Source organism: Apiospora hydei (genome assembly GCF_038363865.1).
Source record: "Apiospora hydei strain CBS 114990 chromosome Unknown utg000007l_segment0_segment0, whole genome shotgun sequence".
Taxonomy (NCBI): Eukaryota; Fungi; Ascomycota; class Sordariomycetes; order Amphisphaeriales; family Apiosporaceae; genus Apiospora; species Apiospora hydei.
Genome location: NW_027117366.1, coordinates 1949532 through 1971396, shown reverse-complemented (window position 1 = coordinate 1971396; position 21865 = coordinate 1949532). Strand labels below are relative to the sequence as shown.

General features: G+C 53.1%; 5 protein-coding genes across 5 annotated transcripts; 4 read left to right on the top strand and 1 right to left on the bottom strand.

Annotated features, from left to right (window-relative positions):
• Positions 1 to 1605: 1605 nt before the first annotated feature.
• On the top strand, positions 1606 to 7868 carry PG997_009695 (polyketide synthase; the record flags this gene model as incomplete). Its single annotated transcript, XM_066814010.1, has 10 exons — positions 1606 to 1800; positions 1860 to 1916; positions 1971 to 2058; positions 2120 to 2185; positions 2239 to 2441; positions 2492 to 2732; positions 2815 to 2984; positions 3101 to 3145; positions 3206 to 7432; positions 7473 to 7868. 10 exons carry the CDS (start codon positions 1606 to 1608, stop codon positions 7866 to 7868), a joined length of 5688 nt encoding a protein of 1895 aa, XP_066665972.1.
• A 1862-nt stretch (positions 7869 to 9730) lies between these two features.
• Positions 9731 to 11687, top strand: PG997_009694 (Peptidase A1; the record flags this gene model as incomplete). Its single annotated transcript, XM_066814009.1, has 4 exons — positions 9731 to 10034; positions 10292 to 10431; positions 10514 to 10580; positions 10837 to 11687. 4 exons carry the CDS (start codon positions 9731 to 9733, stop codon positions 11685 to 11687), a joined length of 1362 nt encoding a protein of 453 aa, XP_066665971.1.
• Positions 11688 to 12195: 508 nt separating this feature from the next.
• Positions 12196 to 14730, bottom strand: PG997_009693 (rna-binding protein; the record flags this gene model as incomplete). The annotated part of the gene is made up of 6 exons (XM_066814008.1): positions 12196 to 13613; positions 13668 to 13728; positions 13782 to 13963; positions 14013 to 14085; positions 14154 to 14530; positions 14625 to 14730. 6 exons carry the CDS (start codon positions 14728 to 14730, stop codon positions 12196 to 12198), a joined length of 2217 nt encoding a protein of 738 aa, XP_066665970.1.
• A 428-nt stretch (positions 14731 to 15158) lies between these two features.
• Positions 15159 to 15714, top strand: PG997_009692 (Molybdopterin biosynthesis MoaE; the record flags this gene model as incomplete). The annotated part of the gene is made up of 2 exons (XM_066814007.1): positions 15159 to 15288; positions 15338 to 15714. 2 exons carry the CDS (start codon positions 15159 to 15161, stop codon positions 15712 to 15714), a joined length of 507 nt encoding a protein of 168 aa, XP_066665969.1.
• Positions 15715 to 18640: 2926 nt separating this feature from the next.
• Positions 18641 to 21378, top strand: PG997_009691 (uncharacterized protein; the record flags this gene model as incomplete). The annotated part of the gene is made up of 6 exons (XM_066814006.1): positions 18641 to 18892; positions 18951 to 19244; positions 19305 to 20029; positions 20125 to 20581; positions 20641 to 21045; positions 21115 to 21378. The coding sequence occupies 6 exons, from the start codon at positions 18641 to 18643 to the stop codon at positions 21376 to 21378; spliced, it is 2397 nt and encodes a 798-aa protein (XP_066665968.1).
• Between the last annotated feature and the right edge of the window lie 487 nt (positions 21379 to 21865).

The following is a 21865-nucleotide window of genomic DNA, read 5'->3' as shown; positions in this document are numbered from 1 at the left end:
TTCATGTGCGAGCAAGGCATTCATCACCGAACCATATCTGTTGACCAGCATTCGATTGACAACTTCAAAAAGGTCAGCGCCCGTTAATGCCCTCCAAAAATATTACAGTTGGGCGGCATCGTTTGTTGCTCAGCCCCGTCAATTCACCGCTCTTGTTGAATCTGTGTGTTCGTCGTCTTTGGAGAACAAAGTAACTGATCATGGGAAAAGGTACCTATCCACAAGACCGTAGATGTCAATTGTGGACAGAACGTATACCTCAAACCAGTTATTCAGCTTCATATTTAAAGGGGGTTCACACCCAGGTCGGCATAGTCTTTCAAACCCCCAAAAGACTTGCTCTAGAGAAGCCACACTCCTAAGAATACCCCCTTGCACGACAGAGGAGACCTCGCTGTATATAAAGGGGGTGTGCGGAAGGATTCACACAGATTCATTCTGGGGAGGTCGTCGTCCATTTCGCCACTGCCTGTTTGCCAGTCTATCTAGGGTGCCTGCAAAGGGGGGATATAGTGTGATCGTGGCCCATCATACTCCGGCGAAGCCCAAGTACGTTTTCGTGTTGAATCGACACCACACCGGCCTTCAGTGGTCAACCATCTCACCTATCTCATGGGTATCATTTATTGCGCTAATACACAGACACAGAAACCCTGGTCGCAGTTATAGCAGGCTTTGTCTTATAGTCGACTCGGGAGGTGTTCCCGTCACCTCGCAGTATACGGGTGTGGCCCTGCGGCAGCACAACAATATCCAACACGTACCAGTGTACGAGAACCTAATGAGAAACCAGCATTCTCATATCATAACACACACGATAATTGCTCGAATTACCTCGCCACGACGGCTATTCTGATTCCACTGACGGTCCGTAAGCCAAGTTCTGCTTGTGTTCTGGTCATTAGCCACTGCGGCCTAGCCACCATCGCCGACCCCTATTCCGTCCCGGTGTCATCATCCGACCAGTCACCTAAAAACACGACACTTACGCCTTCATCGTCGACACTTCTGTCACCATCGCCGACCTCTTACTCCACATTGTCTTCTGAGTGTAATCGCCTACCATTTTTGGGGGGAAACACGCACAATACTTACACTTCTACCTTGACAGTTACATCTCCACCATCATCGACCCTGTACAAGGCCGTTGCTAGCTCGGCAGCCTTCAACTTCAAAATTCCGGTCGTCACTATCATCGCCAACCCCTTTTCCGTGTAAGTACCGTTGGCGGAGTAATCACCTGGCATCCTTAGAGAAAGCACGACACACTCACTTCCGGTTTCAATGTCCCCACTATCGTCGACTCCTATGCGAAACAACCATAATGCACACACACCTTCCTCATTAACACGCAATAATAAAACTGATCACAAGTGCCCTGGGGTTTCCGCTTTTCTGTCACTACACATGCATGACCAACCCAAGCATACGCACATGACCTTTTCCTCCTTCCATACCCTAAGCCTTGTACCTGTGATTCTTTTCCTTTGACCCTACCGATCCTGATGGTTTTCATACATATTAATTCCTACACGCAATCCGCTGACAGTTATTCATTGGATTAAGCCAGAGTGACCGCTTTCCCGAGAGAATCCGCATCTCACGATGGCTCACCCGGAGCCGGACAAGATGGAGCCCATTGCCGTCGTTGGCATGGGCTGCAGATTTCCGGGCAACGCTACATCACCCGACAACCTCTGGAATATGCTCAAACAAGGCGAGAGTGCCTGGTCGACGTTTCCGGTAGATCGTGTCAATATTGCCAGCTATTTCCATCCTAGCGGCAACAGGCAAGGAAGCGTAAGTTTCAGTCTTCGCATTTCTCTTCCCGTACCGCAACAACCTAACATGACGCTCAGATTTGCTTCAACGGAGCTCATTTCCTCAAGCAGGACGTGGCAGCTTTCGATGCTTCAGTAAGTAAAATGCAATGTATTATTCTCTGTGCGAGTCAAGCCTAATCATTCCAGTTCTTCTCAATCCCGACTGACGAAGCCAATGCCATCGACCCGCAGCAGCGCATGCTTCTCGAGGTTGCTGTTGAAGCTTTGGACAGCGGTAAGTTCCTTGCTTCTATTAATTCTCACGTCGAAGATGGCTTACTCGGTGAACAAAATAGCCGGAGTTGATCGGGAAGCTTTGCGCAAGTCAGAGACCGGAGTTTGGGTTGGTTCGTTTGTCAAAGGTAATTTCTGACCGTCCCAACGACCCCCTGGCCCGTTGGCTGACGCCCTTTAGACTATGAACAGATTGTGTTGCGAGACCCTGATGACTCTCCGAAGTATGGCGCCACCGGAAATGGGATTGCAATCATGTCGAATCGCATATCCTATTTTCTTGATGTCAATGGCCCAAGTATGACTATCGATACTGGCTGCAGTGCCAGCCTCGTATGCCTCCACAACGCCTGCCAGGCTCTACGAAGTGGTGAGATCGACATGGTAAGTACCGGAATATGATTTCTGCAACATTCTCAGACTAATGCTCTCAGGGTCTGGCTGGTGGAGCTGGGTTGATCCTGACCCCAAACACTATGATGCCGATGACAGCATTGAACTTCCTGAGTCCAGATGGAAAGTGCCATACCTTTGATGAACGTGCCAACGGATATGGACGAGGAGAAGGTATAGGTATAATCGTGGTGAAGCGTCTGACTGATGCTCTTCGCGACAATGATAACATTCGGGCTGTCATTCGCGGCTCTCGTGTAAACCAGGATGGACGCACTTCAGGTAAACAACCGCAACCTCAATCAGTCATTCTCGTGTATTTCTAACCAGAGATAAATCATAGGTATCACTCTACCCAGTGCAGAGGCACAGATTCGTAACATTCGTGGCGTCTACGAGCGTGCCGGCCTATCTCCTGAACAGACTGCGTTCGTTGAATGCCATGGTACTGGAACACCAGCGGGCGACCATCGCGAGCTACAGGCAGTGGCAGAGACACTCTGCCAACAACGCTCGACAGAGAACCCCATCTATGTTGGCTCCGTCAAAACGAACATTGGCCACTTGAGGGATGCGCCGGCGTTGCTGGCGTGATCAAGAGTATCTGCACACTTGAGCATGGTATCATACCTAAGCATATAAATTTCCAGGCGCCAGGCAGTCACAGAATCAACTTCGCCGAGTGGAAGCTCAAGGTAGATATCCCTATGGCAACTCCTGACACTCTAGACACAGATTACTGATGAAAAGCGTAGGTGGCTCTGGAAAACACGAAATGGCCTGTCAATGGCCTCAGACGTGCCAGCGTCAACTGCTTTGGATTTGGAGGCACAAATGCACACGTCATCATTGATGATGCTGCCCATTACCTCTCATCGCGCAACATGACAGCTCACCATAACTCTGCAATCTTCCCACAGGATTCTTCCAAGGATCCCTCCATGGACCCGACGATCGTCGCCACGACCCTCAGTCAGATTAAGTCTCGAGCTAAGACCATTCGACGAATCGCCAAGGGTCAGCATGTTCCGACGCAAGACCGTAAATCACACGCTTTTGTGTTTTCAGCCCATACAGAGCGAGCGCTTGTCCAGTTACTTCAGAACCAGGCGCACTACATCCAAACAACGGATCGCAAAGATTCGGTAACGTTTATGGAGGACTTGGCTTACACCCTAGGATGCCGCCGAACGAAGATGCAATGGAGAGCATCGGTGGTGGCTCAAACCGCCGAGGAACTCGCTACGAATCTCCAGCAGACCACCAAATCCGACTTCGTCCGGTTGCAGGAGAACAAAACCCCTCGAGTTGCATTCGTCTTTGGTGGACAGGGCGCCCAGTGGTTCGCTATGGGTCGCGAGCTTATGGCTTTTGATGTTTTCCTCCAGTCCCTAGCATCGGCTTCACAGTTCATGAGTCGCCTTGCTGGTGACGATTTCAGCTTACTGGATGAGCTTCTTCGAAGCAAAGATTCTTCCAGAATCGATGAGCCCAAGATTGCTCAACCAGCCACTACAGCTATCCAAGTTGCCATGGTGGACCTGCTGATTCGCTACTATGGCGTGTCCCCCGCCTTTGTTCTTGGCCATTCCTCAGGGGAAATTGCAGCTGCATATGCCATGGGAGCGATCTCACGAGAGACTGCCTGGGAGTTGGCTTACTGGCGCGGTGTATGTGCGCAACAGATGTCGAACAACAACGACGGACTCACTAAAGGTCGTATGCTTGTTGCCAGCCTCTCAGCAGCTGCAGCGGATTCCTACGTCTCCCGAGTAGACAAGGGCAAGGTTGCCGTTGCCTGTGTCAACAGCCCGATCTCTGTAACCCTGTCGGGCGATGAAGCGGGTATACTTCAGGCCCAAAGCTTACTTGATGAGGAGAAGATCTTCAATAGGCTCCTGAAAGTCGAAACCGCCTATCATTCCGAGCACATGCTGAGATGCGCCGGGAATTACTTTGCCTGCATACAGCACCTTCAACCCCAACGTCCCGCGACAAGCACTGCACCACACCCCCACCTTGGCGGTAAGCTCATAACGGCCGCGGATATTGAGTCCGACCAAGAAGTCTATGAGTCGATCCCGCAGAATGAGGTTCCAATTATGTGCTCATCCCTGACTGGAACCCCTATTTCGTGGGACGAATTGACGCCACAATACTGGATGAGCAACATGGTGTCTCCTGTACTATTCAGCGACGCAATGGGCGAGTTGCTCAAAGGCTGTGGCCAAAAGAAGCCCGATATTATCCTCGAGATCGGTCCGCACAGCGCGCTACAGAGCCCCATACAGGAGATCATCGAGACGATGCATTACCGGAGCCAGAAGCCAAAGTATATTTCCATGCTGCGCCGGAGCATCGATTCCGCCGTTACGGCACTCTCAGCTGTTGGAGAGCTCTGGCGCCGGGGCTTGAACATCGATATGTCGTGGGTAGTCATGCGTAACATACAGTACCATCGCCCGAAGGTGCTACATGATCTTCCCAACTACCCGTGGAACCGGGAGACTAAATACTGGTTCGAATCACATTTGTCGCGCGCCAACCGGCTCCAAGTACATGGTCGATATGATCTAATTGGTCGGCCAACTTCCGACTGGATTCCTTTCCAGCCACGTTGGAGAGGGTTCTTACGCTGTAGTGAAAACAGCTGGATCGAACATCACCAAGTTCAGACATCGACCATCTATCCTGCGGCGGGTATGGTGACCATGGCGCTCGAGGGCGCCAAACAGCTGGTACAAGGGCCATGTGCCGGGTATGAGGTGTCAGCTTTCAAGATCGAGAAGGCGATGCTCATACCCCTGACCGAGCGTGGCCTCGAATATGCCGTGAGCATGAGCATCCGCGAGGAGTCACCTGCCAAGTACGAATTCTCAATCTATTCCAAGCCACTTGATGGGGCCTGGCAGCAACACGGCACTGGGTTTGTCACAATCCACCCCACCGCCGCCCTGCTTACCGACCAGCACTACCAGGCATACGCCAGAGCCGCGGAAGCTACTGATGAGAAGGTCAATCCTCGCCAGTTTTACGAGACTCTTGATGTCATCGGAATGAACTATGGCCCGTTATTCCAGAACATAACCTCCCTAGCCAAGAGAGACAACATATGCTCGTATACAGTCCACGTTCCTGACACCAAGTCCTCGATGCCTGGCCGCTTCGAGTTCGCTCACCTGATCCACCCAGCAACACTGGATAGCATTTTCCAGACAGCATTCAGCCTTGGCGAGGGGTCAATGGTTCCCTCTTACATCGGTAGCCTTTACGTGTCGGCTCAACCACAGCCTCCGACCGAAGCTGGTCGAGAACTCGTCGGATTTGCCGAAGCAGAACGACGCAGTCCTCGAGAGGCCTCAGTGACCTTTATCGCATCTGACGAATCGTGGATGGCTCATGATGGAGAGTCGGTGCCAAAGGCTCTGATAGTAGCGAAGGACATCACGTTCACCGCTCTGGAATCGGGCACTTGTGGCTCGGGGAGCACCTTTCTTCCGTATCATCACAACTTATGCTCTGAGATTATCTGGGAGCCCGAGGAGGAATCCCACGACAGCAAGGTCTCAGGAGATGAGTTTGCTGATGGGATAGCTGATGAGCGGCCCATCCAGCTACCCGGCGGCGTTGTGCTCCTTGTGCCTAACTTGATGAGTCCCGTCCTCGCACAACTTTGCTGCGAACTCAGCGACAAAATCCGATGCGAAGTTAGAACACCATTGACTATCACAGAACAAGGTTTACCCGCTTACTGCATCTCTCTGCTTGAAGTTTTACCTGAGCACCGATTCGTTTGGGACTGGTCCGAACAGGACTTCCTCGCCTTCAAGTCACTTGACACACTGTCAAAGAGAATATTGTGGGTTACTCGAGGTTCCCAAGTCGAGGTGACCAATCCGCGAGCCAGCCTTCTACATGCCCTCGCCCGCACCATACAATCGGAGAATGCGCAGAAGAGAATTGTAACCCTGGACCTGGATGGCCCTACCGAGACGGACTCGATTCCAGACTTGTCTGTGGCCTTGATCTCTGAATCTATTGTAGAGGTATTCACTAGAGCATTCACCGGCTCGAACGAGACTCGGGCAAAGGAGACCGAGTATGCGCTCCGTGGAGGCAAGCTCCTGGTACCTCGGCTCGTTCCCACGGTGAATTTGAATGCCATCATCGAGGGCAACCCTTTGATCGATCACGAGAACTTGTCGTCCGTCCGCGACTCGATTCGACCAGATGCTACATACGTGCTAGCTGGTCAGGGCGGCTTAGCCATGCAGATCGCGAAACTCCTAGCCAATAACGGCGCCCGACACATCGCACTCCTTTCCCGATCCGGTGGCTCCTCTAAGGACTCGCAAGATAACGTCGCCTTCTTGCAGAAGCGAGGTGTCTCTGTCGTTGTCTTCAAAGTTGACATCTGCGACAAGCATACTCTGCGACTGAAGTTGCACACAATTGAAAAAACCATGCCGCGCATCAAGGGCCTCTTCCAGTGCGCTGCCACGATCCGAGACTCTGTATTCGACAACATGACGTATCCCGACTGGCAGGCCGCCATCCGCCCCAAGACGATCGGTTCTTGGAACCTCTACAATATGTTTCCCCGAGACATGGACTTCTTCATTTTCCTGTCCAGTTCGGCGGGCGTGATCGGAAACCGTGGGCAGGCGAACTACGCCGCCGGCAACGCCTTCCAGGATGCACTGGCACATCACATCAATCATAGCAACAGTGACGACACCATGCGGGCAGTGTCTATTGATTTAGGCCCCGTTCTGGGTGCAGGCATGCTAGCCGAGGACCCGCGCGCGCTGGACATGCTCAAAGCAAGCGGTTTCTTTGGCATTCGGTTGCAGGATTTCCTATGCGTCATGGAGCGCGCCATCACGGGATCCGCGACGATAGGCGCCGAACGCTTTCCCCTCTCAGGTCGTCATGGGCGTCGGCACGGGTGGGCTGATACGCCAAAACAAGCCGGCAGACCCGTACTGGACGCGGACCGCGCTCTTCACTCGACTGAATCAGGTCGACCTGCCCGAGAACGAGGGCTCCTTGGAGGGCACAGCAGCCGAAGGAGCCGAGGAGAAGCAGCAGAGCACCAAGTCCCTTCTTTCGCAGATTGATGCGGGCGCGGGTGCATTCGACGAGGCCCAGGCCATCGTCAGCATTGGGCTGTGCAAAATGCTTGTACAGAGCATGAGCCTCCGTGGCGGCGTCGACGAGGTCGACGAGGGCCGCGCGCCCGCAGCGTACGGCGTCGACTCCCTCGTGGCGGTCGGTGTGCGCAACTGGGTGTTCCAAGAGTGCGGCGTCGAAGTCTCGGTATTCGAAGTCCTCAGCGACGCGAGCATCTTCGACCTCAGTGGCACGATTGTGGGGAGGTGCGGCTTTGGTGCCAGTGGTGCTACGGATGAACACTGAGCAAGCAAGCGCTCGCCCGGCAACTAGCCAAATGAACAAACAAGAAGCGTGTGGTGACCTCAACAGCAACAAGAGTTTTTGCTCGCTTGCCAGGCATGAGAACACGCACAGGTGTTTGTGTCCTATATATTTCTGGGTGGGGTAACCTCCCGCATGTGAGGCCGACTTGCAGAAAGCTTATGAGAGGTGCAGTGCAGTGTAGGAGAAACGACAGTTGTTCAGCATTCGATGCTTGGTACGAGAAGAAAGTTTGGCCCAGGAGCTGGAGAGGGGCGCAGGGCTATCTTGAGAGGGCAAACTCGACATGTTTTCTTCCTGCATTACTACGTGTGTACAGTTAGAGCTGGACAAGATTGTGTGTAGGATGTAGTATCAATCAATGTATTTATTATAGAAAAGAGTCCACGTAAGATTGAATGTGAAATTATTATTTAATTCTTTTATTAATAGGAGATGATGCTTTGCCGACGAAGCCAGCCGGGTTGCTTGCTGTACGAGGTCTTGGACATACATGTTCTGCTCGGACGCGTTCACCTGATCGGAGCCCCCCTCCACGACAGCCCACCGCATGACGGAGGGGCTTCCGGGGGTGGGATACGTTTCTCGGCGGCCTAAGCGATTGGAGAAGGCTTGGGGATCGACCGTGGTAGTTACTATTTACAATGCCCCTGCAGATGCAGTAGCTATACGCTGGCAGGTGGCTTGCATCTGCATTTGCAGAAAAGCCTCGATTAGGAAGACCTATTTCCCCTTCTTCTTCCCACCTGAAGTTGTCCAGTTCGTTTGCTGCTGCATGTTGCTATCCCCACGACTCATATTGTATTGTGCCCTTTAGGCATGCCCTCATGATATGCGAGCGCTGATGGGTTGGAGTATTGGTTCGCAATATGTTGCCCATCCCAAACGATGGCCGTTCGGTCTTGACCGCGTATGCATCAATTGCAAAAGGGAGGCAAGGCGGGTACGTTGATATCAACCTCCAGTCCTCCATCAAGCCTACCAGGTTGCGTCGCCAAGGATTTATTACAAGGTACCCAAGAAATCCCATATCACCTTGGCTGCATGTCAGACGTCTAGAACGATATCCTCCACCACAAGCAACGTTGAAAGTCTTTGTTCGGACTCGAAATGTAACAGTACACAATGTACACAGAAGGACGTGGAAATAGGCCAAGCATTGATCCATTTGGCTCATCCATTCCATGATTCGGTTGTACACAGCAGAAACTGAGACGCGTGCTCGGCACGTTGGCAAGAGCTGCTGTGCACTGCTTTGAGTGCTGTTTGTCAGGGGTCGCCCAATCCGCCTCGGCCCGCTACGACGACACTTTGGAAAGAGCGTGTCGCCTACAACTTCTAATGGACAGCAAGAGTATGCTTCTAATTCATGAGACCGAAGTGACTCGATTGTCTTGTCACCAGCCATACATCTTATTTTATGTTTCCCTTTCCTGTCAGTTACTACGTTGACAGTCAATCAATCATCTCATAACCAGCCAGCAATAAAACCCTGACAGGCAGTTTGACGAACCGGAAGAGAGTCCGAGAAGAGATCATCTTCCTTGCGAGGCCGCATCTCGATGTCGGTTTTTCCTTGCAACAAAGTCAATTATTCAACTTGAACCTTTTTCCTCATACAGTCCTTTTCTTCTTCTTCTTCTTCTTCTTCCTCCTCCTCCTTCGTCTTATTTTCCTCGCGAGATTTCCAGCCGCCTTCTGAGCCCGTAACCCCGTCAGAGTTAACGAACTCTCCCAACCAGCAACTTCATGACCTGGACCGTTTTATGCCAAGACTTCGGTCAGCCGTTACCCTTGATCTCCCCTACAACGGACCCGGCCCGACGGCGAAACACGCAATCAGAATGAAGGCTGTCATCTTCTTCGCATCCCTGGCGACCGTGCTCGCCGCTGATTCCACCCGGCGCGTGGTGCCACTGGACATCAGCAAGCCTCCCGTCTCCTTGCCGCTACTGGATCGTCGACGGGGTCTCGGCAGCTACTCCCAGGTGATTACCAATAACATAACAGCTCAATGTTATTATGCTGAGGTCGCCATCGGAACGCCGCCGCAGCACATTACCCTGACTGTCGACACTGGGTCCAGTGATACCTGGGTGGTCGACAAGAGCACCGATGGGTGTGAAGAAGACCGTTGCTTGACTCCCTGTAAGTGGGTGGTTGCCGAATCATTATTTCGTATCACTTCGTATTCGTTGCAACTGTCCTACTGCGACTTATTCGCAGCCAACTAGTCCGCTGCCCTGCCTGCTATATTATGTCTGAACAGTCACCAAATCCAAAGTTACATAAACGAACATTTTCTTGGCTCATACAACTAGTCCTATATATTCTATATGTTCGACCGCCTATCCCAGGTACATATGGCATTGAGTTCGCATACTAATCTCCAATTATAATACCAGATGACTCCCATGCTAGCTCGACTGTCAAGTTGTTGGATGATACTTTGTTCAATATCACCTATCAAGACAAATCGACGGCTTCTGGCAGCATGATGAAGGACACTTTGAGAATTGGTGGTGCTACCATCAAAGGTCTTGAAGTAAGTGGTCTCAACACCTGGCCAAGATCGTCAACAATGTGGCGCAATCCTAGCCCCAGAGCTAATTATCACTGGATGGGAGCAGATGGGCCTGGTCACTATCGTCTCAGAGGCCACCTCGGGCATCTTGGGCCTGGGCCTCCGAGCGGGTGAAGCCCCCCTGGAGATTACCCCAACATTATGGACCTCTTCTATGACCAGGGTCTCATCGGGACGAAAGCGTTCAGCTTGTACCTGGTGAGCAGACCTCCACCCCTCGATGTGGATTTGCGGATTGCCTATAAGTACTAACTCTAACGCTGTGTTTCTTTTTAAGAATACACTAGAGTCGCCGTCGGGAACTATACTGTTCGGCGGTGTCGACAAGTCGAAGTACACGGGCGAGCTGCTCGCCGTGCCCCCTAGGACCCACCGCCGCCACCCTAAAATACTCCTCCTATTACATCGCCTTGAACTCCCTGTCCATGTCCTTTGGCAACGGCACGACCAGCCCAGCCTTCAACTATGTCCCGACCACCGTCCTGCTCGACTCGGGAACCACGTTAACCTATTTGCCCAACAGCACGGTGCAGCGCCTCTACGAGGCCCTTGGCATCCCCGTTGAGGGAAGCGCGAGCCGGGGCGGTGCCGACAATGACGATCTGGCCTTAGTCGACTGCGGGATCCTGGACGACGCCGAGCGCAAAGCGTGGACCTTCGACTTCCGGTTCGGCGGGCCCGATGGACCCCTCATCCGCGTGCCCCTGCACCAGATGGTCATTGACCTGCGGCCGTACGAACCGGAAAAGGGTGCCAACATGTGCCTCTTCGGCATTGTCCCCAGCCCCTCCATCAACAACGACAGCAGCGAGATCTATATTGTAGGCGACACCTTCCTACGGAGTGCGTACGTTGTCTTCGACCTGGCCAACAACCAGGTCGCCCTGGCGCAGGCCAAGCCCAACGCGACCGCCGCCGCCGACGGGTCTGACATCGCCGAGTTCGGACAGGACGCCACCGCCATCCCAGGAGTCTCGGGCACCGCCGGCGGCATCACCGCCACGCAGACGGCCACGGGCCTCCCTGGGGGCGCCGGTCGACCGCTGCCTACCGTCACCGTCACCGGCAGCAGTTCAGTCGATGCGGCGGCGACAAGTGCCACGGGCAACCTTGCCCCGAGGTCGGCGCCGGGCCCAGATTGGTCGCTCCTGGGCATGGCGACCTTGACGGGACTCGGCATACTCGCTGGGAGCACGTTGTTGAATTTGCGGATTTGATGAGGCAGATAGGGGCTTACTATGCCAGTCACCTTCTTTCCAGTTGCGATATATCCAAAACGTGCGGTTATTTTTGCCTCGAACATAATACATTAATCTCCTATATGGTTCATTGTTTCGTGATGAAGACTTCTCCGGTTTCAGTAATTTCCACGCATAGGTCTCCTGATATAATGTCGACTTAATACTGCCGGTTCTGCCGCTATCCATAACAATGCCAAGGCATTGTTTACGATATTGTTCACACCAATGCAATCTTAGAGCTACTCAATTATATCGTAAACCCCACAGTATGAGAATGTAAACCGGGCAAAGAGGCCTGATTGATATCTGAGTCAATTCTGCTGGAGCGACCGAATACCCGAAACCTCGTCTATGAAGGAAAACTACTAAAGCAAGTACCTTATCTGAATTGACAGTCCAGTCCGCTCCGTGAAGAATAATACATCAAATTATAAATACAGTCAGCCATTGACTGAGCACCCAGCTCTTCTGGCACAGAAAATGCTCAACCCATTTTCTCGTAGCGTTCCCTAGCCTTATCCTTAGCCTTGGCCACAAAGTCGGAGTAATCATTCTTAGTTGCCCGGGCAGCCTCTTCGACCGCATCGCCGATCTTGCCACCCTCAGCGCCGAGACCAACACCGGGAGCGTAAGCGGCCGTCTCGATGATGTTGGTACGGCCGGCGCCTTCGGCTCCGAGCCCGGCGCCCGCACTCCAGCCCATCTTGGCCAGGAGACCGGCGCCCTTGGACATGGCCGGCTTGGCCGGCGTCACTTCCTTGGGCGGTTCGTTCTCCTTGGACGAAGAGGCCTGCTGCGGCTTCTTTCGGGGCAGGTTAGGCTTCGGCTTGTTCGGCTGGTTGTGCACCAGGCGACGCTCCTTGGCGCGGTCGCGGTAGTTGGAGGTGGGCTCCTTGCCCACCGCCTTGAGGTCCTTGACCGCCTTCGCGACGAGGACCTTGTCGTCGAGGTTCTTCCTGTGGAGGTCGCTCAACTGCTCGTGCCGGCGGAGCGAGGGCTCGCTAACGAACTTGCGGCGGCAGAGTAGACAGCAATTCCGATCCAGATCGGCGTAAGACTCGCCGGAGGACGGTGGCGGCGGTGGAGGCGAATCGAGAGCATGCGAACCAATGCTATTTACCCCTGTCACAGGAGGTCCCTTCTCCTCTTTGCTGCTTTTCTTAATCCCGCTTTTCGCACCGCGGAGTTCCGCGTGTTTGTCCGCCCATCTGGCGAGCTGCGGGGCCATGGCGATCACCTTCTTGCCAGTGGGCGCAGTCAACTCCTTGTCCGCCTTCCGCTTTTTGGAGTCTTTGGCAGATGCCGCTTGTTCTGAGCGTGGCCCGTCGGCTGCCTTCTCCTCGTAGAGGTTCTCGCTGAATATAGTAAATTCGCTAGCGTACACCGATGGGTTCCAGTAGCTGAGCAGCAAGGACGGGTTATGGGATGCCGTGAAGGTGAACTTTCGGTCGTGATCGGTCACCGGCTTGAAGTAAGGAATGAAGACTCCCGAATGGATGTATGCCACCGTGACAGGTTTGGAGCCGATGGTGAACTGCGGGGAAGCGTTGAACTTGGCCATGGCTGCACGAGCATCATCCAAGTTGGAGAACTCGGCGAAACCATAGCGGCATCCAGCATCGTTATATCTATCCCGGATCATGAAGACTCGTGATAGTGAGCCTGGCTTAGCTCCAAGTCCAGTCGTGTTGCCAACAGGTGCAGTACTCTTCAGTTTTGGCGGTGCCCCTGGCGCTTGCTTTGGCTCGTCCTCCTTGGCAACGTAGAGTTTCTTAACACCAACAGCCAAGTTGTTCTCGCTGATTGTGGGTGGCAGATTACGAATGACAAGAAACTGAGACGGAGTCTGCTGCGGGCATTCGTCACTCTTGCCGTCCAACTGCATATCGGCCACGTTTTCGGCTGAGTAGGGTGGTAAGTTATCTGTCCTATGATGCTGTATGGTTGGACTCTTACATGATCTGGGAGCTTTGCATTGTTTGCAGGTCGCTCGTCGCGAAAAGTTCTCAAAATGGCACTGTTCCGGTCAGATAGTGCCCAACACGAGTTCTAGCGGATTTGGTTCCTCACCATAGTACACTGCCAGTCGTCTGGATTGGTAGGTTGGCGACGTTCTCGGCTGTAGGCGATGGGGACGTAGGCATTGAAGCCGTCAGCGGTAGTAAACTCAAGCGCAGGGTAGTGCCTATCAAGAAAGTCGATAGCGTCTTCGTCCGACGCGAATTCAGCGAAGGCATAACATCGACGGTCGCCTGCAAAGGTCAGCGGAGTGCGATATGGTGACCGACTTCTGGCACTGACCGGCTCTATCGTCAGACTTGATCCGAACCTCGACTAGGCCATTGGCACCCATGCTTTTCATGACACTGTCCACCTTTGTCGCTGTTAGCAGTGTGCGTTATGCAGTAACACATTGGCCTGAGGTGTAGCAGCGAAACCTACCTCCTGCGAGCTAATGTTTTCGGGAAGGTCGTCCATTTTGATAGTATGGTATGGACGACCTGGGCCCGATCGGTATCCTCCGTCTCGGTAGTATGCGTCGTCACCAGCTGGCTCGGGCGACGATTCCCTTGGGCTCCGCCGGCCGCGCTCCCGTTCGTAACCTGGCTCTGTCGCGCGGCCATCACGGGCGGTTCCAGGCGAGGGGCGGCGACGGTAGCTCCTGTCGCCGTAGCCTGTGTCGGAGCCGCCTTGGTATCCGCGCGCTCGGTCGTATCTCTCTGTTGCGCCCGCGTGTTCATAGCCGCGGTCCCAGTCACGGCTGCGATCCCGGTAAGAGTCGTCCCCTCGCGGAGCTCTTGGAGGCGACCTGGAAGAGTCTTTCCCCGCAGGAAAGTCAGCTCAAGCTCAAAAAGACCAATGATGTCAACCCAGCGACATGAAACAGGTCCTGCACAGGCGATTCGTTTTTACCATGCCGCGAACGATATTGGCCGTCCCTCGAGGAAGGGGATCTGCGTCTGTAGCCGCTGCCGCGCTCGTCGCGATCGCGCGCCGGGTGGTCGTAGTCGTCGTACATGGTGACGGATTGAATGCCGATCTCGTCCTCGTAGCTGCTAGGTCGAAGAAAAAGTTGCGCGCATGCTTTGCCGCAATTTGCAGGCCTTGGGCGCAACGCGTTGGATCTAAGGGAGGAAATGAACCCGAAAAGTTGAGCTGAGGGAAGGTTTCCCGTTTGCCTGCTATTGGTAGCTGAAAGGCGCCTGAAGCTCGGAGGTTACAGGCGACAACCACTGGTGGAGCTTGACGTCGTCGCTTACCTAAGGGCCACTCAAATGCACAAATGCACTTGTAACCACTGGCACATGCAGACGCAACTCCCGTCATGTAGACCTACTTAAACCGCGCATCGAATCCGGGCATTTGTTATATTCTAGGAACTGCTATAATCCCAGTCTTTCATTTGCCGTACTTGGACTTGTGTGAAGTCGCCAGAAACGCTTTTCAATGGATTCCCAAGCAGCAGAGTTACAGGATGAGGGGTGTTACGTTGGTCTAACTCACGACCACCTCAGTGCACAGGATATCATGGATCGCGTGCGCAGCCCACAAGCCGGTGCCATAGTGCTATTTGCAGGTTGGTCGACCCCTGCTTCTGAATGCGTGTGGTGTAACACTGTTACCAGGGACGACCCGTGACAACTTCGACGGCAAGCCCGTCAAGGAGTTGCAGTACTCGGCATACAACCCCTTGGCACTCCGGACCATGATCTCTATCTGCAAGGACATGCGGGCGAAGCATGGCCTCAAATCGATAGCGATGGTCCATCGGCTGGGAACGGTGCCCATCGGCGAGGAGAGCATACTGATCGCCGTTTCCTCGCCCCATCGGCAAGCCGCCTGGCGTGCTGGCGAGGAGGCGCTGGAGGACTGCAAGTCACGCGTTGAGGTCTGGAAACGAGAGGAATTCGGGGGGCGAAGAGGGAGGGGTCTGGAGAGCCAACAGAGACGGCTTACCAGGCGTCAAGATTCCAGACTCTGCTCCCACGGTCCCGGAAGATAGTGGCGGCGGGCCATTCGGCCCGGTGATACGGCCCAGGAGGCCAGGAGAGAAGGGCCATGGCGCTGTCGTCAACCCGAAGCCCGGTCAACAGGGCTGAACGAATGATGATTTCAGTTTGCTTAGATACGCTCCAGCAAGTCAATCGAGCGTATCCGAATCTGGCCTGTGTTTTGTATGCCCCTTGGCTTGAACTAGAAAGTAATCTAGACAGCCTAAACAGGCTATTATGCCAGGCCTCTATCCGACGAATAATACCCAAATATTACAATCTACGTGGATCCAAGTGAATGATGCCACCCATTAACATCGGATGGTCTATTCCAAGCCCGGGTAAATTGGCCCCCGGCCAGCCAAATCCTTTGAACGTGGATATGTCTCCTTACCAGCAGCATCCATACTGTATGTTTGACTGTATTCCCAGCTAGCTGGGTACGCTATTGTGGCCTGCTTGAAAATAGACCCCTGCTCGATGCGGGTTGGTTTACTAACAGCCATACATGGCTTTGGTCTCTTAATGGTCAATGTGTGGTTGTGTAGGTTGTGCAGGTTGTGGCGCGTTAGGTAACCCGTCATGCCATGACTGGCGACTTGAGCACTACAAATAATAAATTACTAGTAATATTTGTGTAATGTCTAGTACACTCTCCAGGTAGAAATGGTAGTATAGAGTGTAACAAACGGCGTATCTAGCCATCGGTCCATTAATCACAATCTGGTCGTCCCCGCCTGGGACGCGGCTGCTTGTCCCTTGCCGGACTTGCCACTGACGTGAAATTAGCAGCAAGGCAGCTTGAAGGGGTGGCGATTGCGAACGACCGTTGCTGTTCTGGAAACATCAGAGAAACGAATCACAAGCAGCCGCCTATTTGTATGCCCCCACGATGAAGATGGTGTGCCGCAAACCCGGGTATGAACACCAGTGATAACCTATTGAAACATATCATTCCGTATCAGAACAAATGACAGGTGTAAGGCTTACAGCAACCAGCGACCCGCTATCTCGAGCCAGGCAACCAGGGAATGGCCTGAAAGAGCAAATATGGTACTCCTAGTGGTAAGCGGAGGAGTTGCCGCTTGCGTAGGACTCTATCGATAGATCGACTGACCAATAATCCGGGCTTACTGCTTGGCGAGGGCAACTTGAAGTAATGGCTGAGGGTCGCTTGACTAATGTGTTAAGAGATCAAGCTTTTCGTGGCAACGATGGGTGCAATGTGGTGGAAGGGGGCAAAGCTTGCCTGTTCTTGGGGGCCTTGGCTTAGTTGCGGGGAACAGGCAGACAGGCTTGTTTTAGGGGCCTGTCGCCGCTAAAACCAACTGCCTGACTTGGCAAGTGGGAAACCCGTGGCGGGGCTCCTATTCGCAAAGCTTAGCTAGGACTTTCATCTTTGATATATACGAAGTACTGATCCGGTGTTATTTTTCTATTCTCCGGAAGTGATATCAAATATGCACATTCATCCAAGACCCCTTGCATTTGGTTGAGTAGAGACCAGCAGCTCGTCACAAATCGAAAAGAATATCGACCACGAGGGCCCCGGCTGACCAGATGTACATGCATGTATGACGATGGGCTCCAAAAAGGATGCCTGTGGGTTGCTGACCACCTGCTGCATTCTTACCTCGGCTGGGTCATATCGAGCGAGTCCTTCGTGTAGGTATCTGGATCGGCGCTAGCCCGGTCGGGCATCGCATCTTGACAATACATCTATTCGTGGAATGAGGGGAGGAAGTTACATGTAGGAAGGAGCAAGGCGTGAAGCGATAGGCACCGATGGTGGGGAGAGATTGGCTGCCCATGTTAGTTGGTGGGGATGAGATAGGCTTAACAGCCCGGCCTTGTTTTGCGGAGTGTGCCCAAGCTCGTCGTCTTGTACAAGTCTGGGTGAGGGCAGTGCTTTAGGGGAGGTATAGACGGTTACTAGGTAGGTATTGCAATAGACTGAAGGTAGGTATGCAATCATGAATGCTTCGTTTTCGTGTTCTTCGCTGGTTCTTCCCTTGCTTCTTTACTTCTCGTGCATTCACGCAGCTGATTAGTTGACTTGTAGGTTCGTTGCATGCATCCTGCATCCAGCAATTTGGTCCAATGCAACGTCAAGCAATCGGGCCACCCTTGCTGGCCATATCTTGGGCACTTATTCAAGGGTCCCATCTTCTAGCATCCAGCATCCAGCATCCATGCAGAGATAAGCACCATATCTTTGTAGGGGTCGGCCTCTTCAATGGGCCACTGCAGAAGCCCATTGGCACGATTGCTTCGCTTCCTTGCAACACCCCGACCTCGCTGGCCTGTCAAGCCAGGAGAATTACATATGTTGCCGTGTCTCAAGACTTGTGTGGGACGAAAATGGCTGACACCAATGAGAAGCAAGACATGGCAAAACCTTGCCTGTTGGCTTGCCTTCTCGCAACATGGGAGCTGAATGTACTCGAACTATAGTTGCATGCCCGGGAAACCCCCTGCTTGCCGAAGGGGCGACGGCCTGCCGCCTCCAACCCTTTTAGGAAGGTCGTGTATCCCTGGGACCAAATCGTCTTCTCTCCGAGATAATGGGCAACATGGGGTACACGCACAGGTTCAGGCTTATGGTGCCAGCAGCATTCAATGCATTGCGGGCTCTTGCGGCTGTCACAGTGACCGGATTGGAATTGCATTCACCCAATTTCGAAGAATGCTCTGATCGGCAGCCATCAGACATGCCACCCTCCAGGCTTACGCCCCTCGCGCCTGGGACCTCGCTCTGACCTGGGTCTCACCTTTTTTATACATATGTAAGTCACAACCCCATCACTGCTGCAGAGACCTCGCTCGAGACATCTCCCTCTTCAAGGCGATTTGGTATCGCCGGTTTCGGGAACCGTCAACTGGGCTTTTCTCTTTTCTCCAATATACACTTTACCAAGGTGTATTGGAAGAGCCAAGATGCCTTTCTTCAACCTGCGCAAACGAAACGACCACACGGAGGTCACTCCGCAAACCAGCACTGACGACGCTGGCGCTACCGGAGTCGAGGCATTGGACCACCTCCAGACTTTCGAGAAGCTGCATAAACTCGACCCCAACCTTCCGCTAGAGGAGCTCAACGATGTCAGCGCTGTCCTCGCCACCGGCAACCACGAGAAGGGCGTCGAGGTTGAGGCCACCCTTTTGGAAGAGAACAGCCCATACCCGGAGGTAAGTAAAGCCCGTCCCTCGCTACCAACAGATGCCTCAATATTCATACCCCGAACAGGTTCGCGCCGCCGTGAGGAATTACGATATAGAGATGCCAGCAAACACAGTCCGTGCCTGGGTTATTGGCATGCTTCTCTGCACCATTGGCTCTGCAGTCAACATGCTGTTTTCGTTGCGAAACCCGGGTGTCTCCGTCACCACATATGTCATCCAGCTTGTTGCTTACCCCCTCGGTCTTGGCTGGGATCTCGTCTTCCCTGATCGAGTCTTCAATGTGTTCGGCCTCAAGTTCAATCTCAAGCCCGGCAAATTCAACTACAAGGAACATGTTGTCATTACTGTCATGTCAAACGTAGGTTATATCTGACTGCTTTTCCGAGCCGCCGCCGGTTCACGCTGACATCCGAATTAGGCTGCTTACGGTGGCGGTTTCCTCTATGCCACGGACGTTTTGATCGCCCAGGAGTTTTGGTATAAGCAGCACTTCGGCTGGGGCTTCCAGTTGCTGCTTGGAATCACCACCCTCTGCACAGGGTTTGGCCTAGCTGGCCTGGCACGACGTTTCCTCGTCTGGCCAGCGGCCATGATCTGGCCCTCGACCCTCGTGAACGCGCAGCTTTTCTACACGCTGCATGACCATCCTCCGGTAGATCCTGTGAAGACCAATGGCTGGAAGACCAACAAGTACAAATACTTCCTGATCGTTTTCGGAGCCTCGTTCGTCTGGTATTGGTTCCCCGGTTGGATTTTCCAAGGTCTTTCTTACTTCACCTTCGTCTGCTGGGCCAAACCGGATAATGTCGTCGTCAACAAACTCTTCGGGGGTCTCCACGGCTACGGACTAATCCCCTTGACCTTTGACTGGACAGTTATCAGCGGGTATGCGCTGAGCCCATTGATTCCCCCGTGGCACGCCATCGCCAATACACTTGCGGGTGTTTTCGTCATGTACGAAGTCGTCTCGATCGGTCTTCACTTCAGTAACGTGTGGTACGGCCAGTACTTTGTACCTCAGTCGTCGTCCTCATTCGACAACACCGGGGCCAAATACAACGTTTCGAGGGTACTGGACGAAAACTTGCAATTTGTAGAGAAGGCCTATCACGACTATTCCCCACTCTTCCTCAGCACTCAGTTGTAAGTAATACAGATATGCAGTTGCAATCTATCAGTGCATACATCCATACATGCCAGGTTCGTCTTACGCAAGGGCAAGCTAACTTCTTCTGCAGTGCACTTTGCTATGGACTCTCGTTTGCTGCGGTATCTGCTGTCATTGTCCATACAGCACTGTACCACGGCAAGGAAATTTGGGCACAATGGAAGCAAGCGCGCCACCAGGAAGACGACGTGCACCAGCGCTTGATGAAGAAGTACCGTGATGCTGAAGACTGGTGGTATCTCGCTGTTTTCGTCGTCATGATTGGTCTCTCCTTCGGCGTTGTCTGCGGGTGGCCTACCGGATTCCCAGCCTGGGCATATGTGATCTGCATGATCATCCCGATCATCTGGACCGTCCCCATCGGCATAGTGCAGGCCATCTCCAACATCCAGATCGGGTTGAACGTCCTAACCGAGTTCATCATCGGCTACATGTTGCCGGGTCGCCCCCTTGCCATGATGATGTTCAAAAACTATGGCTATCTGTGCATGTCGCAGGCACTCTACTTCGCTCAAGACTTGAAGCTGGTGAGTTATTGGATTCCTTCTTCGGCCAACCGCCATTCACTACTAACGAAGTTTGATAGGGGCATTATATGAAGGTTCCTCCTCGCGTGATGTTCTGGTCTCAACTTGTTGCTGCCATCTGGTCCGCCATCCTCCAGATTGGAGTCATGAACTGGGCTCTCGGCAATATTGAAGGTATCTGCACCGATGATCAGAAAGACTCGTATACTTGCCCTCAAGCTGGCGTTTTCTACACGGCCTCCGTCGTGTGGGGTGCCATCGGCCCCGCTCGCATGTTCAGCCCAGGAGCGATGTACGCGAACCTCCAGTGGTTCTGGCTGGTCGGGGCTGTGACTCCCGTCATCACCTGGTTCTTCGCTCGTCGCTACCCCAAGTCCTTCTGGCGTTATGTCAGCATGCCTCTGTTCTTTGGCGGCTCCGGCATGATTCCGCCTGCCACCGACTATAACTATATCAGCTGGGGTGTAAGTGCAAAATTACCTACCCTCAATCACCGCTTACTTAGGACGTTCTACTGATTCGCATGCATACAGATTGTCGGCCTAACCTTCAACTACTGGATCCGGAAGAAGTGGAGTGGCTGGTGGCAGACCTACAACTACGTCACATCCGCTGCTCTCGATTGCGGTCTCATCGTGGCTACAGTGATCATCTTCCTCACCTTGCAGCTTACAAACGCCACGCCGCCTCAGTGGTTCGGTAACCTCGACGTCTTCACCAACCTGGACCAGACTGGCAAAGCCATCAGCATGCATGTGGCAGATGGCGAGACTTTCGGACCGACTACTTGGAAATAGAAAGGAGAGGTTGTTTACCCGGTTGGGTGACCTCGTGAAGACGAGATTGCTTGCGAGTTCTGACTGAAGGCGACTGGACGGAGTGCTGCAAGCCGATTTCTCCTTTCTCCTGGGTAAGGAACGGGCAAACCGACCGGCGCAGGTTCTGTAATACAGTAGTGCAAGCGTAATAGAAATCTACGTACACGTCCATGCTATTCTGGATTCTACTTATTTGAGTGCTCGTAGCCGTAGATAATGACTTACCTATCGCACCGAATGGCCCTGTCGTATTGCCCCGTACCCTTGCTAAGAAGATAATTTCTACAACACAAGTTCTCGAGTAGTCAGACCACGGTATAAGCGTTTCAAGTTCACACCGTATGCATTATTTACCAAAATGTGTATACTTGTGAGTCTTAGGGGCTAAGGAGAATGACTTACTACACTACCTCTTGAGCTGCGAGGCGCAACCTAATCTTGTCCTAGTATCGGTGGCCATCGAGCA